The 18,102-nt window shown below is 37.1% G+C and overlaps 2 protein-coding genes and 1 long non-coding RNA gene across 6 annotated transcripts in view; 2 read left to right on the forward strand and 1 right to left on the reverse strand.

Annotated features, from left to right (window-relative positions):
- LOC122566773 overlaps positions 1–18,102 on the forward strand; it is a 642,331-nt gene that overhangs the window by 208,945 nt on the left and 415,284 nt on the right. The gene's annotated exons all lie outside the window — the stretch shown is intronic.
- Positions 1–18,102, reverse strand: part of LOC122566778 — a 167,782-nt gene that overhangs the window by 112,012 nt on the left and 37,668 nt on the right. The window lies entirely within an intron of this gene.
- On the forward strand, positions 8,171–11,695 carry LOC122566775. The gene is made up of 3 exons (XM_043724486.1): positions 8,171–8,849; positions 9,747–9,838; positions 9,962–11,695. Exons 1-3 carry the CDS (start codon positions 8,591–8,593, stop codon positions 10,346–10,348), a joined length of 738 nt encoding a protein of 245 aa, XP_043580421.1. The 5' UTR covers positions 8,171–8,590; the 3' UTR covers positions 10,349–11,695.

Consider the following 18,102-nt stretch of genomic DNA (forward strand, 5'->3'; position numbering starts at 1 on the left):
TGTAGAGAAAGCTTTGATAAGTTCATTGATTTCTTTTTGCATCTTGTGGATTTTCATGCAAGTTCAATTTTGTAAACGCTCGCAGATTGAATCTAAATAGAAATTTGTTTCATCCTCTATGTATTACGACGAGTAACTGTACTGTATTTTGGGTACTGTATACTTTCCCATACTATATCACAGATATAGTATAATAAAATATTAAGAGTACATAATATGATAAAATATGAAGAGTATATAGTACTCTTCATATTTTTGCACATTTAAATTTCCTATAAATTATAAATATACAAAGATATTCATGTTAGGATGTGTGTTGGTCATACAATAGAACATATTTTATCTTTTAAATAAATTATTACTTGAAGCACAAATATTTACCTAATTTATAAATGTAAATGTTTTTAACTGTAGATATTTAGATCCTAGATATTTGGAATTTTATGATTTATGACTTCTCACGTATTTCTTCGAAAGAGTATCACGTGGAAAATAGAATCTCCTCGAAAATGCTGACGCAGGAGATACATAATTCTATGGAGCGCAGTGAATAAAATAGAATGATACGTCTGAATTCTTTGTTTCTGTAATTCGGACGTTGAAATGTTTGGACAGGTATTATCGCGAGTGAGAATAGGATTTTCTACGTCAGCAAGACGATAAAAATCGCTGTCTATCTTGATGTAAGGAACATGTTCTCCACATAATATTTCCGCTTTTGTCTCTATATTACAAAGATTCTTGAATACAAGTTTCACACCTTACTCGTTTATAATTTCATTGTTAATAACCATTTTATACACTTATCGAATGTTATAAAACATCAGCAGGCAGTCGTTGCATCATTTAATAATTAATTTTATTGTTTGTATCGTCGAAACTACTGTAAATGGCAAGATCTTATCATTTGCATTTTTAGCCTGAACAATCGAAAGGCACGGGAATTGCTCTCACCTTGCGGGATGAACTACCATGTTTGGCGAAAGAGGACCAAGCTTGCTAATGACAGCCGCTAAGACAGCTGTTAGGATGGTCGTTAAGTGGCTACAATGTATAACAGGTCTTAGTACTGGCGTTACGTCGTTTCTCGAGTCTTTCCCACGGCTAGCTAAATAGTCGGTGCACCAAGTGCTTCCAAAGTGGATAAATTATTCTCTTCGCTGCAATCACGGGATTAGGTAAAGCTGAGAGATAATTCTATGTCCAGAATCGATGGAAATCAGCTTTAGTTCCGTTGAACGTGAATCTTATTTCGTCCACAACTTGCTTGCGCAAAAGCTAATGACACGTTATATTTTCTCGAAACTATTTGATCATCCATCTTAGCCAACCAACTGTTAATTCATTCTACGTTGTACGGAGAAATAAAATTTTTAATTTACATAGAAATTTGATCAAAGCAATATGAATGGAATTGTACTTAACTGCCCTTTTTTATTTGCCTTTTCCGTTTCCTCTAGTTTCTCTCTCCGATCACGTAATCCACAATACTATCACCTATCGATTCTTCGAATCTTGTTCTACTAGAATGGAGTTTCGTAATCTGACAGTCGATATGTATAAAAGTATAGTCACGTATTTCGTGACCAACGAGGTGAATAACGCCTGGTAATATGATAACGTTGTCACCGATAACGTCACCTTTCGTTTTCGTTAAATGGTACTTTTATCGCGCGATCTTATCACGAGTTGCTTTCACGATCTGCCCGCGAGACAAAACACCATGTTAAATCCGCGAATATCGGTCAGCTGTTAACGTAATCTCGGATTTCGACGTTATTGCCACGAAATATATTCTGGAGCAAATATTACATCGTGAAATTTATATCCTTTATTTCTATCGTTCATTTTTTGTAATGCATATTGTACGTAATACCGATTACCATAACATCATAAATACCATACAGGAATCGTTTATTCGGCAATCGCTATTGTATGAGGTGCATTGTTTGAGTTGAATTTTAGACACGTTACATGTAGATAGAAGGTTATTTTGTTATTATGAAAATGCATACAAGCAAGAGAATAATGCTCTTCATAAACGTGGATTAAGTTTTAATAAAATTATCTTGCACGTGGATTATGTAATGTTAACGAATAAAAATTTCGCAAACTGCAACATGTATGGCGTGTACGGAATTAAAAATGTATTGTAGTTTAAAAATATACGCTTGTAAACTCAGGATGAGAGATTTCGCTCTGTTTATCATATCTCTACGAATTATCATGTTTCTCGTGAGTTGCAAAATAATATCAACAGGTACAGAAAATGAATTAACCGACTATTTTTCGATCTATACAATAGTATTTTACATATGTTAATGTATCGGGTAAAACATACGCTGAATAAAAATAAATATTTAAATGAGCTCATGGCGGAGTACAAAAATTAATCGAGGTCACTAAAGTACATTGACCGAGTTCTCGAAAATTTTCTCTTCAAGTATCTCACTGCAGAAGCTCCTCGCCGTCATAGACAGAACACACAGTTTATACAGATTACGGCAGAGATGTAAACAGTGTGCATAAGAGCAGCTTATATGTAGCTTGGGTAAGGAACACACTTCCATTCTTGTTTTCGCACTTGGCACTCGTTCTTTCCGTTCATTCAACCATTTACTTATGCAGCGCCATTCATCCGTGTGGCGGGACGTGTGCTTTAAAATTATCTATGCGTCAACTGATTGATATGATCTACATCTCGGGACAAAGTTTATACGAGGCGTGTTAGAAGTGCATAAATATTTTTGCATGCTCATAGTGCTCCTCGTTAACGATTTCAAAATCAAAACGGAGCAAAACTGTTTCAAGCTGATACTTGCGCTCATCATTGGAAAGAAACGTTCTTCAATGTTGCGAATTTTTCAATTTCTATTTTATAATATATTAGTTTATAATATAAGAATATTTTTAGTTTGTTAAATTTTGGCTTCTTTCAACTTTTTATTCCACGACATTGACATCCGAAGAGTATTCTCACAATTAGATATTAGTGGTATTAGCTCCTCGATAAGCAAACATATTCTTCTATCCCGCAGCTAGATTACGTTATTTATGTTCAAACTTAATATTTTGACTAAAACGTTCTGAGTTTTTAGAAAATGTGCCACAAATCTAGGACAGGTACTTATTTATTTTGGTTGACTTTAGGACATTACAGAACCGTTCGTTAATTCGGATATTCGGAACTATTTTCAATAAAAGGACAACGACCACAAAGAAAATTTAACGAAATAAAATATATTTAAGTGCTGCAATCTAAAACAAGGACAGTTGAATAAACGAAACCAATTCACCTGTACAATAAAATTTCTTTGGAAGTCGGTGAACAGTATGTTTCGATTCGACCGGCACCGGTTACCTGTACACAACTTAATGGCGGTGCGTAGACGTACGGAGCGAGGGACGTGATTTGAATTCGAATTAGCGATCGGCGCGGCGCTTGCGATGCACTCTCATTCGCTCGAAAGACCGAAGCCCCGATTGCTGGGAGGCTCCGTGTTCCATCGAGTTTACCGTTTCCAGCGAACATACATTCGATTCGCTTGCATTGTAACCGTAAGCGCAATCGTTCGCGCAAATTGATCCGCGTACGAGATAAATATCAATCGACGCATGGCAGCCGGTGGAAATGCAAACGTTCAAGAGCCCGTCTCGTAAACATGTTAATAGCGAACGTTTTATGATGACAAAACCACGATTTTGTAGAAGACACAGCTGTTACAGAATTTTCTTTGTTTTAGAACTGAATCATCTAGTCTCGCCTGAAGGTCCAAGAACAGGTGCTGTTTTTAATAGACAGAGAATAACAAGAAATTATGGGATATTTGCGAAGAGAAGAAAAAGTATATAACGTTTGGTTATGAAGATTAATACTACACGGAATTACAAATTGAAGTACAAAACTTAACAAACATTTTGACTCAACGAAATCATAAAAGATATATATAAGGCAATTTTATTTATGTATTCTATAGAAATGTATCATTTTAAGTCTATAAAATTTCCATGAAAAATTACGAATTGGTTCTTTCGATTAGATTGATCGACTAGATTAACAAATTCCTTCATTTTTGAAGATTTTTTTGTCTTCCTAATAATGAAACAAAGAATTTGTCGCGTAATAAAATATAATTACTTCGTACATTGGAATGGTTTCAATTCTTTTCAAATTTGGAGCAAATGTAGCTACTGTCCGTAAGTGTACTGTAAGACGTTTGTGCACGAGTATACGATCGATCTAACATTAGAGTAACGCACTTAGAGCAATTATTTTATGTCGAAATCGATGTTGGTTATACATAACTATGCCGCAATGTGATTGTATTTCATTATATAAGAGTATTGGAAAGGGAATGAATAAGATGGAAGTTAATTTGAATCGATTGATGTGAGTTATGTTAATTCCTTGGAAGGTGCGCTGTGCTAAATAACTTGTGCCGTTCATAAAATAGGTTACACGATAGATAGTATAATGTATAATGATTAAATCTCTTAATACCGATGCCATGTAATATCGTACGACACTAATTAAACAATTCTGCGTAGACTAATTTGTAGTCAAATGAAATAACAATTAGACATCGTAAATTAAAGCGAAATTGGTGTTTCCTTTAATGTAAAGATACGGTTCAAAACACAAGCTCCTTGTACACTTCCAACATACAATTTTATTCAAAAGACTGTTCTTATATACACGTGGTCCAATTACCATTAATTTCTCCCCTATATCATTTAAAAATAGCACATAACCATTTAAAGACCATTACAAAAGTTCTAAACGGGATAAGCTTTACAAAAAGTTTCAGTATATTTTCCTACCGGCAATCTCCTAATTTAGAGAAATCGTGGAAAGTAGCATTTCGTATAGTAGTTTTCACCGGAATTTCATTTCGAGGAAGTTAATGCCCGAGACGAAGAAACTTCTAACGCCTGATTCTAACAAGCGCGACGGTCGCTCGCCGGGTAATAGAACCGCAATCGCGCGAGTAAATTGAGTCACGTAGAGGATAAGAGAGAACTAGTATTATATGGAGTCGATAGCGTGACGCGGTAATGAAGTGTCTCCTTTTTCCGATATACCCTGCCTTCGAAAATTTTAACCTCTTCGAGGCCAATATCTCGGTTTCCCCTGGAGCTCATGCCGCGCGCCGCGCCGCAACGATAGTCGAATGTCATTGTTGCAATCAATTCGTATCGTTTTACAGCATACAATCTCGATACCGCAAAAAGGAAAGTCGACCTTTTCGTACGAGTGACCGTACTCTCGAGGAATTTTTCTGCACGCGCGAATGCATCCAACCGATTCGAAAGCGAATTTATCGTCCCCGTTTTGCTCACTTCTTAAGATTTAACTTCAAGATTTAACAAATATACGTAACAGAATTATTTTTGTTTTCCACGTAAATTTATTTCTCAGATAAGGAATTATCCACACACGTGTTACAAGGATACGTAAATTGTACAAAATGAAGTTACGTTATTTCTCGCATAATGTAATGCTAATTATAAAACTTAATTGCTTTATTTTCATATCTAGCGTGAAAAATATATTTGATCGACAGTATGACTCATGAGTTTCTATTGCAAACGTATTAATTTAAATTGAAGTTCATATGTCGCGCACTATCTAGATTATCCTGTTAGTCATAAAGAGATCTAATAACATTATAATACACGGTATGTCATTATAATGCAACTTTGGTTCCATGAAGACTAAACCGCGACACACTCATAACACAAGCACTTGTGCGTTGCTGTAGAACGTGCACGGCATTTGTTCCGAACAATAAGTTGAACAGCACTAAAAATCCGATCCGCGTGGTCCCTGCATTCCAATGAATCATCAAAGAGATTATATGCAAACGATGTTTAAAATAGTCGATGTTCAATGCACCGATCAAATTATAACAATTCAAAAGAATACAGTGCTACTTTTAACCTGTTAACCGAGACATTTCTCAGAGATTTCTATAATCATGAAGTTAAAAGTTAATATAGTATGTAAAGTCAAATCAATTTCAAATAGATCGATTTCAATTTTAATATAAATACAATATAATATATCTATATAGTGTAATTTTTTTATATAATATATCAAGCTAATTCGTTTTTGTTTTTTCTAGTTATGAGGCTGATCAGATACTTTGATTATTTCTATAGGGCACTATACTCTTACGCTATTGTGTGCGTAGTACGTATAAATTTATCGTCTTGCTGTACTTTCTTATTCTACTATTCTTATTCTACTGATTGGCCAAACCATATACAAGCTTGGTATAAACACGAATTCAAAAGCTCGTTGCAAACGTCTTTTTATCGTATAGCGCGGTAAAACTGTTGTAGTTACATATGTGCAATAAAATCTTGTAACATATATGTGTTATAACACGCAACATTGGTTATTGACGACCGAGGAACTTTCCATTCAGGCTACTAATGTTACCTACATGTATAAAAAGAATAACGACATGGATAGTCAGTGGTACTAGCTTGATGCGTGTGAAATGTCGTTGCTTTTTTATAAATGAAACTTCAATCACACGTAGTTCCTTGGGAACAATTTGTATATTTTTAGTCAGAATCGTTTTTACGTGATTATGCGACGAGAGTATAGGTCAAAGTTACACGACGAGGGTGCGTAAGGAAACTTCGTTCCATTTTGTCCTCGTAACTTCGTATCAAAGGATTTGCCGCTTTATTCCAGAATTTACAGTTGAATTTTTAGCTTTCAACCGACGTATTTAAATTATCGATCAATCGTAATATCTTCATCTACGTGTAATTGGTATGAAATGAGTTAATTTATAAAAGGGGATTAAATTTCAATTTCTAGAACTTATCTCGTAATTATGAACTGTAAATTTGGATTGTTTTAGTTTTCTACGCCGTTTTTTCCACCTTCGTTTCAACGTTTGTAATTTCCCCAAACCTCGAATCCTCAAACTTTGTACCAGGTCTAACAAATGTCTCGACAACCATCTAACAACTCACGTTTATAGAGTAGACAAGTAATTCGTGCTACAAATGGAGTGTTTCAAAATAAGTCAAAATCGCGCAATAACTTTTTGTTGTACGAAACTGTATTTTCCAGAACTGCCCAGCCTCTGTGCGCGACACTACGCGACAGGTCACATTTGCCACGAATATTCCCGTACCTATTAGTCGGTCCTTGCAACTTTGTATCCGTTCTATAATGAAAAAGTCTCTCACAGGTGTTCACGTGTCGAATTAATTTTGTGTAAAATGTTTGAAAAGGAATTTTATTTTACGACAAATTTCCTTTGCGGGAGCTTAATAGGAGGTACACCGTAAAAAGTTCTGCGAAGGACTAAATAGAGTGCGGTCGGGGCTACTTTAGGAAATATTTAAAAGTTTGTAGTTGGTTGATCGATATGCCCATTTACCTTCTTTGAGAAAGTTTAGGATGCTTTATGAAGTGGAAGGCAACAGGGTAGTCTTAGGACCAACCTAGGTCTTCTCTTGATCATTAGAGCGATCAGACTACTCTAGCAATAAGTGTCTATCAATTATATATGCCATATAGAGATTTACCTACAAATTTGTCTTCCCTACGGTCCTTCCAGGATATTACAGCAATTATAATTTAAATAGGAATGTAAGAAGTAATTTTTATTTTCAACGTTTACTTACGATTTCAGATAATAGTAATAAAAGTACGATGTTAGATGCATACGCACTGGATTGATCTCCAAGATATTTCTCCGAAAAATGAAACTTTGCGAGACATTCAAGAGTATATGCGTATAAAAAGAAATTTAGCCGCGATGAGAAGAATTTGGTGAACGTAAAGTTAGCTGTGAACCAATAATGCCACGAACTTGAAGATCGGGGGGTTCAAGTCGGAACATCCAAACTCTTTACCCATCCGAAGAATCTTACCCTCCTCCAAAGTCTAAACAAAGCTTATAACTTCTGACTCCTTTGAGGAACAAACGATTCTTATAGTCGAAGTTGCGATAGCACAATAGTACATCGATTCTCCTAATTCTTTTTCAATCGTTCTGAGACGTTATCAGTGTAAACATGTTTGCTTGGCTGGTGACGGTGTTGGAACGTCGCGACGTGAAATACGTTGGGTCACGTTCCTCCGCATAGAAGACTTTGCGTCGAGTCGTGCAAAGTGTACTCGAGAACGGCGAGGAGCGGCCATTTTGGACGAAATACGCTGGCGTATTTCTCAGCGGGTCGTGGCTGGAACGCGGCTGTGAACGCGGCTGTGAACGCGGCTGTGTGCGCGGCTGTGTGCGCGCTTGTGTGCGCGCGAACGATCGGTCGGTCTCTTCCACGGTCGTGTGGCCTCTTCCCAGCGGCCATTAAACCAACGGTTTCAAGTGCTTCGAGCACGTTCCGCGCGGCGCGTTGCGCCTGTGTGTACGCGAACAGCGGCCTCGACAGCGAACAGGCAGCGCCGCGCAACCAGTGTACTCCTACCGACGTTAGAGGAAGGAACGAATTTCTAGTGTATTTCTCTGTGTTCACGCCTTTCATCTTCCTATTGTTCATCTTACAATCCTTATTCGTCGATTTGTATCACTCGTTAATGAAAGATTGTCATTGAGGAGAAATTATGGATTGGTCGAAAGATATGGGGCTCTCGCTGGTGAACTTATACAAGAACAAGGAGGTTCTATGGAACCCGGGGAACTCTGAATACCATCAAAAAAATAGACGACACGATGCTTGGCAAGAAGTTGCTGATGAACTCTCCTTGATTATTAAAAAGCCGGTGTCTTCATTGGAATGCAAGAGAAAGATGGATACCATTCTTTCCTCGTTTAGGAGAGAGAGGGTAAAAGTAAGGAAGATTAGCGAGATGGCTGAGGGAGGTATGTTGGATGAATTTAATCATTGGAAGAAGGGGATTCTCGAGACCGTAGATACGGAAATTGGGTTCTTTGCGATTCAAGTCCATGTTCTATTTGTTTCTTCACCAGTTTTCTAGACGCTCTGGGCTAATATTTAGGTCTTCCTCTTCTTTAACCTTAAGAAGTCTTTAACCTTTCGGGCGTTATGGTTTATCACCAAATGTGTACATCACAGTGGCACGAACTCTTCGCACTCTAGCGTACAAGCGATTATATAATAATATTTCTTCGTCAATATCAATACTTTAGCATCTTGAGGATTGAACTTATTATTGTACAGAAGATAAGTTTTAAAGAGTATATTAGTATGAATAGACATTTCAAGGTCCAATACAGTAAGGTCTCATAAGTCAGCATATTCGATATAAACATGTACATTGAGACACAACAGTTTTCATTATAGCCGTTCGGATTATAATCGTCATTTCCATTATGAATGGGCTTTGGTCCTGAAAGGTACATATACGACATAATCGCTCGATGGGTTAAAAATATTTCTAGTTTGTGATCATCTTGAATGAAATGAGACGAAATATGTTTCTGTTCTATGAATCTGTAAGACTTTTTTGTCCAATCTTTTTTCTCGCCTTTACAAAGAAAAACAACATAGAGAATGTGTTTCTACTGTTACAACGATTTCGTAGAAGCACGCATTTCGACAGAATCGATTTCGATGGAAGACGTGCACGAAGGCAAGCAGCGAAAATTCGTTATCGAAAACAACGTGAAGGAAACGTAGACGAGTCCGAAAGAACTTGTTCTCGACACAGATAGTGACCCGGTTTCCGTTTGTTCGATGATGTTATCATTAATGAAATCATTGTTAGTAATAGTTTATTTTGTAATTCTCTTATCTAGATTCTGACAGACCTTCGGGATCCACATGGTTCCTTTATGATTCGTTAACTTTTCTTATCGAAAAAGATGTTCTTCGTTCCAACAAATCTTTTGTAAGTATTTCAAAACGTAATTCTATAAAAAAAAAGTCTCTTGAAATCTTTCACAATCGAATCAAATCTCGAAATTATCGACAGGTAAACAAAAAATTTAACGATTTGATGAATAATTTGTAGGTTAACGTTAATCGCGACGAACATTCTCCTCCGCCTATCAAAGTAAGCAAACTGCAATCAGAGAACGAACGAATAGAAAAGATCTCTAAGGCAGTGGAAACACCAAGCGAGGACGAGTGTTACAGCTACGGAATGTTCGTGGCGAATAAATTGAAACGCTATTCAGCTCGTACTCGAAGCGCAGTTCAGCACGCCATAAGTGATATTCTTTTTAACGCCGACATGGGTTATTACAATCAGACTAGTTCAGTTTCGACGAATACGCAGACTGAACCTAACGTAGTTCAGTGCATTTGGTTGCAACAGAACGAAAGTACTCAGCAAGAACACGACTTTAAGAACGAAGTAATCAGTGATCTGGAGAACGAGAGCGAAATATTTAATTAAATTCAGCATCGAATTGTTAATAGCGACGATGAATTGTACTGTGATCGTTGCAACGATATAATTTTACTCGTTGCAAGTTTTAAGCTTCGGTTGATTATTTCGTTTTGTTTATCAAATGGTTGATTGAAATTGCGAGCAAGTTTATTTTATACAAGAAAAAACGAAAGCGTGTGGAAATGTTGAAAGTGTAAATAGAAGTTAATTTAAAATAGTTATTGGCTTTCTATAGGAATTGGTTGGATATTGCTAACGAACGTATTGTACGTGTAATATATTATACATATCATATTATATTTATGTATATTTATACACAGGGTGTACCAAATAAATTGTTATAACTTGTTCTCTTAGAGATCAATACAGATATCGATTTTAAACATTTTTGTACAATTAAATGGAACAGAGGATAATATTTTAATATAAGATGTAACGAAATTGATATATCTAAGAACCATATGTGATATATTGAGAAATTAAGTCTTCGTGTAATTTGTCAAACGCAGTTTGATAACGAATATTTATTTTCAAGTCCGAGAAGTTGATAGAAAGACGTATCATGCATATTACTTCTTTGTAATGCATAATGTGTATTATACCCATTACACGACAAAAGAAATACATTAGCCTCTTTGTTGTTCCCAACATACGTGTTAGTAATGCTTTGATACGGATTCAAGCTTGAATAATCGCAATCGAGGACGGTACAGGTGTGCCGCAGGAAATGTCACTGCTGTATCCTGTCAAGGGTTTACAATTGATTAATGATCTTTTCGCAAATCAAGCGTCATCGTCATTGAAAAGGAAGATTTTTTATACATACATTTCATATCAAAGAACTTTGTATTTTCTCAAATTTAATTTAGCAAGGTACGATCCACTGATTAAATTTCACTTCGATTAATTGATATTCACTGAAAATAAACTTTTAATTTACTGTAACGAGAAAGACCATGCGTGTCAAAAAATGTTTTAAAAAATGTACCGTAAAAAAAATCTCATTCAAATAAACGCTACAAATTGCTTCGAAAGAAGTAGGACCAGTTCACATGAAAAAATAACGCTTTGAAGTTCAATTGCTCCAAAAATACGCATCGATGCGAACATGACCGAAAAAGGTATACGTTTCGCTTTCGATAGTTTTATCAGCAAACTCGCAGTCAAGTGTCCGCCGATTTAACTGTTAGTTACTCTGCATGGTCGATTGGTTTTCGTTCGAAACGACACTCTGACTCGGACTGGGTAACCCTTTGCGTTACCATTTACATGATATTGAATCCGAGCTGGGGATAAAGTCGATGTTGATCGCGACGAGATTGGGTAGCACTTTACGTGTGGGCAATTTTTCCGACGAAACGTTTTCATGACATCCAGCCAATATCGGCCGCGTATGAAGCGGACTAGAGATGGCGATATTAAAGGAATACGGGTCACCGAGAAATTTTCAAGCAGCCACGTTTCCCGAGGAAAGAGGCGTGCCTTACAATTAGACTCACCTCCGAGGCATTACATTCCGCTTAATATCCTCTTTGGATGGTTCCTTTTTTTAGATAAAGATACTTTATTAACGACGAAACTTTGTTAAGGTCTCGAAGTTTTTTCTCAAAGCTGGATTTCAACAGATCACTGCGCTAAAAGGAATCCGATTCGATACATTTTTACGTGTAGATAACGAAAATGGGATTGCTATTGGTACGGAACGTGAATAGAAGGATTTGAATGGATGAGACCGATATTGAAGGACCAATATAAGATTCTTCCTCGCTGATACGTATTCCAAGCTTCCTTTCCTCCCGAAGTTTCTTACTTTATGCAAATTTTTCTTCGTTGATAAAAGTTTCAAAAGTTTTCCATGGACTCGGTCAATATTAACGTTCGTTTCGTGACCAAGCTGTCAATACAGTTTTCTATTTCTTAACCCTTCTTTACCTTTCTCATCGCATTTTCCATTCTCCCACTTTATGTTATCGTTTATTTTTCTAGCATTTTTCCGTTTTATGGAAATGTAGTGAGAATTTCAGATGAGAGTTGCTGGGTTTCAGAGCGTATTAAAGCGATATGTGTATACGTATAGATGTAACGTGTGTTGAAGAATTAAAAATCCGTGTTCTGAATGAATCCATGTAAAATGAATAGTCATACGTTTCAATAGCCGCGTACACGGTAGTATTAGAAATGTAATTCGCGTATATTCATATGCACGACTGTATGTTTTTGAAATATTCATATTTTAATTCGCGTACAATCGGTAGGTATGAGAATAGTTATTTAGATAGGTACATTGACCCAAGAAATTTGCAGAATGAAATTACGACTTCGCGAATATTTCGATTTTAATTAAAGTTAAAAATTTCGGATAGAATTTCTCTCGGGAAAATTTAATCGATTAATTTTCTATTTTGGTACAGTAATCTTAATAGTAGCAAATGCGTACTTCGTCCGTTAAAACATACGTGTACATGTATGCACATACATATACATGTAAATATTAAAACGTGGAACAGGAATTAAATTTCAAATATCCTATTGGCAAAAATAATCAGAGTTATTACCTTCCCCGATAAATTTTCTTAAATAATTTATCTTTTATTGATACAGTTAAAAATTATTAACATATTCTATATTAATTTCAACAAATATTTCGATTGAAATTGTATGCAAATATTTCTACAATATCGTTAACTCTTTTATCATTTCCAATTATTATTAAAAATAATTCATTTACATAACGAATCTGACTTTTTGTCAGTTGTTACTGAAAACTCGTTAAAATGCCTTCTAATGGATAACAAAAGGCAAAATATCTTGTTATCCATCTGGAATATGCTTACTCTTTGTACTCAACGGACAAAGTTTCTAGCGACATTAATCGTGTGAAAATTGTTTCTCATATTATGTTCACTACCTAAGAAAAACAAAGTTTGAAGCTAAATTATAGAAAAGGGGAAGAAATCTACTATAATAAAGTTTATAATTGTGTTAGATTAACTTTATAACTGCTACAAAAAATATTTGCACATACACGTATTTTTCAATAAAGCGTTTTTTAGTCGTATGAGAATATTACTGAATGACACGAAAATGCTTCGTGTACTATAATAAATGAAATAGCGTACACAAATACTTTCTGTGGCACTGTATAAGCTTTTCCTCTTCTAAACAGAACCTTTGGTTCGATAATGTTTCGTTTTGAAATTATATTGAAGTCGTTAGTCGATCGTATCGTAAAAATGTTCCGAGTGCAAAGTACACGTACACTTAAATACACGTAAAATATAAATCCCAGACACGGATACTTATATCATAAAAAAAAGATTATCTTTAAAAAAAAAGAAGAAAATGTTCCCTATTCTACACAATTCCAGCTTGCACCAACTTCCACCCTGCTCCCATTAACGAGTATGGCAACAACTCGAGACTCGTACCAGAGAACACTTTTCCAATTGCGCTCTTTCAATACCTATTATCATCGTCGTTTCCAAGCGCGGAAGTCTGCTTTTTACCACGATGCAGTAACAATAAGCTCGCAATCGCAACGGGCGTATGAGCTATAATTACAAGGCATGGGGCGGTTTTGCCATCGGAGTTTACAGCGGCACTAGATTCGTTCCATGTGCATTACGAGTATCAATCGCCATATTCGAAAACCGGGTGTACGATCGACGACGGGACGGTCGAACGTATTTCGATTGGCTCTACTTGGAGTCGGGTCGCAGTGTCGTTGTGTATGCAGCGTGTCGTTGTTCTCTCGCGAAATTGGAACGTTTCGCCGCGGCGAGGCCATTGCAATTTTCATCGATACGATCTGACCATCGACCGTGAAGCCGGGCCCGTTTCCTGTCCGGAATCGTCCAACCGATTTCGACCGGCAGCCAGGGCACGTGCTGCCATCGTTTTCCTCCCTCCTCTCCCTCTTTCCGTCTTGTAACATATTCTATCCACACGCCCATCTTTCAGCAATTTTTTTTCATCTCCTACCTTGTCCGTCTTCCCCGTCGATTTATACTGCCTCGCAGAAGTATCTGAGCAATTACCATTGAAAGCTTTTGTGTCTGTTATACTCTACGCGTTGTATAAAACATTTTGAAATTTCATTAACACCGTAACAAAATACGACTGTCACGATTATACTGTTCAGTTTTCAAATCGATCTGAACGTGTACACAGAGATGACGAGACATTTATTGCAAACATATATTTAGTAAAAAATTAGTACACGGCGTGAATATCTATCTTAGGAACGTGTTGGAATACTTTCGTGAAACTGCGCAGGTACTTTATTCCTTTTCCGATAATGTTCTTCGAATCTACAGTTCATTACTACTATTTGCATCTTCTGGCTCGCTTCATCCGTGTTTGCTTCTTCCAGTCAGTCGTTCATGAAAGCTCCCCCTTCTGCTGATATTTATCGGATTGTCCATTTATTCGCAGCCACTGTTTCCTAAGATACGGTTGAGTTGATCGAGAAAACACAAATTCGTGTTCTGCTCAAGTCTGATCGAGCAATTTCGAAGAAATACAATTCTTGGATATTATACTTGGATCGCTCGAAACTTTCGATATCTTGAAACATTTTTAGCGAAATTGAGAGGCGTGGTAGCAAAGTTTATGAATTAGTAAAGTTTTATACAGACCTTCTATTCTTTCATCGATGTCTCAATTCAATGCTATAGTTTTTCTCTTATAAAAACTAAATCTAAGGATTCCTTGCTATTAACGTATACGATTTTTTATTGGAACAATGAATATCCCTTTGATTGCGTATCTATTAGAAATTAATCCATGCTGTATTCGTAGAAGTGAAATTTTTGTAATTCGACGATCTTCCGGATTATACACGTACATAGTTAAATATTTCAAAGATCCCGTATTCCAAGACAAAGGAAATTTTAATTACCATATAACGAAGGACTGAACTATTTACGTATTTTAATTGTACGAGTAATGAACTAGTCGTATATGAATTTCATTGTGTCTCTCATCCACTTACCGACTTAGAATAATCTGGAGATCAACAGAAGGAGATGCTCGCAATCTGGAACGAGTATCATTATTCGACGTCACGCGAGCATCACGACGAGTCTAATCTTAATTCCATTAAGCCTGTCGGCGTAGGTGGCTATGATCTTTACGCGGTACGCGAGTAATAAGCAGGATAGCGATCTCACGCGAGAGTAGATCTAGCGAGACAGTGACCGGTTCACGGAAAGTAGAAAAACCGAAACCTGACCCGTCGCACTTTCTAAACCTTGGACTCGTTTCGAGATCAACTCGCGAGAAAGATGCTCGATTGGATGTCAGATCAAACACGTTGATCTCCTTTGGTCAAACGAGAAGATTGGTAGGAGAAAGCTTTGATAAGAACTTTTGCGTGCTGACCGTATTCTGTCCATCTCAAACTCACATATACATACACTATCAGTCACGAGTATCAGAGCACTATCTATTTGTTATAATTGTTGGAAAATTGTAATAGGTATTTTATTTAGTACGTTACATGACCCATATGGAAGGCTTAGAAATCAATCGGTGTATGTCTGTATCTCATCAAAGATGTTTCACGTCGTGCAGATGCTCTTTCGATGTCAAAACTTTCCAGTCGACGGAACAGTTTGATCGTTATACTGAAATTTAACAGACAACGGTACTTATATTGGCTACAGAATTGACTACACAATTTTTCAGTGAACAAATGTAATTGTAAGTTGCATGGTTTCTTCAAATACTTTCGCGAGCCAGTGTAGATCGACTGTGCAAAATGGGCCAAGTGTCCTAATGCTTGCGACCGGCAGTGTACATTGCGATCGACCTAACCACAGACCACCTGCTTTCTCCGTGATAACGAATAGTTATTCTTTTTAATTATTCCCTGCCCACTCACGACGTGAAAGGATGCTCGAGGATCTGAGATGCAATTAGGAAGACCCTTGGCAACCGACAGTAATTAAAAGTATTTGCTGTTTGCGCCGTTGAATCATTGAAACCTGGAATTTTTCTCTTCCTTGTTCTTCCTTTTTCTCTTTCTTTTTTTTTTTTGTTCATTTACTTTTCGGTCATTCTGCTGGATGGACGATTCGCGAAAAGAAAGGAACGAGGCAATCTCGTTAGCGAAGACAAATAATGAGCTGGCTCGAAGCGATAAGAGAGAAATCTGACGTCCATTCGGCTATGACGCGCGATTCAATTTGGCGGATGGTAATTGCGCTCGATTTATCTGCTCGGTTGGTTATGCGTGGACAGTTCAATTGCTTCGAAGCCTCGCGGTCATTCCGACGATCTTGCGACGCGCGTTGATGTAAATGGAATTACGCGTCGTTTTCGGTTCGGTCCACACGAATGTCTCCTCGATGTGTTTTAATTCGTCGTAATTTCATCGATCGCGATTGGCGACCGTAGTTAACGAACATCGTCGATAATAGACTCTACGTAAAAAGAACTTCATCCCTGGAAAATGAGTCACAATTTTTTAAGAAAAGAAGCTCGAATAAAAATATTTCTTGCCTTTATCTGGATATTTAACCTGTTGAGAGGTCAAAATAAGATACCATTTTCCACTTCGTTACTTTATTATATAAATATTAGAAAGTATTTGTAGAAACATTCTACTATATTTTATAACAAACTAACATTCTGTAATAAAATTGACTTCGATAACTTAAGGAGTTAAAATTCAACAAGTCGGTGCTCCATGTCGATTGTCCTCGGAGTTTTATCTCATTCTTCACATTTCCTACTACCTTATACAATCTAATACTACTTCAAATTATCTGTTAATCGAAATGTGCTTGTTAAATAACGAAATAACGGATTCAACGCGAAATTTCAAATACTGAAACGAAAAAGTGAAAATAATTTACATAATGAACGTCGTCGGACATTTTACTGACATAGGCAGGCTAAAAATATGCTGCTATACAACAATGTACGATCCTAAATCCCGAGAAATATTCTACTCGCATCATCTCTAGTATTGAACAATTCAAGTTCCCTTAGAATCTTTTAATCCGTGTCTTTGAAGCGCCTGAGTCACCTCGACCGCTAATCGTCACCTGATTTTCAACTTGCAACAAAGAAACTTGATTTACTTTTACGTGAGGCGTACAGCAAAATTCCGGCGATAAATCCGGAATATCGGTCGACGAACAGCTTATTCGTCGCAACGTCATCACACGATATAATCTAAAACGTAACAAATATCGTTGCTCTTCAACCCAGGTGGCACGGTTATTCATCGCGAGCCTCACGATGTACACGGTACATTTCCTTATGTACCGTGGCTGCCATGTTTTATTTAATAACGCGGAATTAATAACACGGGCCGCGAGAGTGAAAAGAGACAAAGACGCGGAAATTTACGTGGTTGCAATTAAGTTCCCTCATTTGCTGGTTGAAGAGTTCACTTTGCGCGCGGATGTAACGTCGCGAAAAAATGGTTGTCTTTTGTCCGATAAGGAGCGTGGTAAGCGAACCGAAATTCATCGTGGAACTCGCACGGCCGGTTCTACGAAACGAGACGGGAATTAGAATTTTGCAATTCGCTTCCGTGCAAAGTTAGCACGTAGCCAGACATTACATAGGTACACCTGGACAATTAAGTCTCCCCGCCGTTGGCGATTTCAAACGCACCCCAGGTCTATTTCCGGCGGAGAACGGACTCTGTTCCACGCACGGAACCGGCTTTTTTTTCCACGAAATATGATAATTTCGTTGCCCCAGTTTCCTCTGATAATGCCCAGCCGCGCTTCGATTCTCCTTGA

Source organism: Bombus pyrosoma, linkage group LG4, assembly GCF_014825855.1.
Source record: "Bombus pyrosoma isolate SC7728 linkage group LG4, ASM1482585v1, whole genome shotgun sequence".
In the NCBI taxonomy this organism is placed as follows: domain Eukaryota; kingdom Metazoa; phylum Arthropoda; class Insecta; order Hymenoptera; family Apidae; genus Bombus; species Bombus pyrosoma.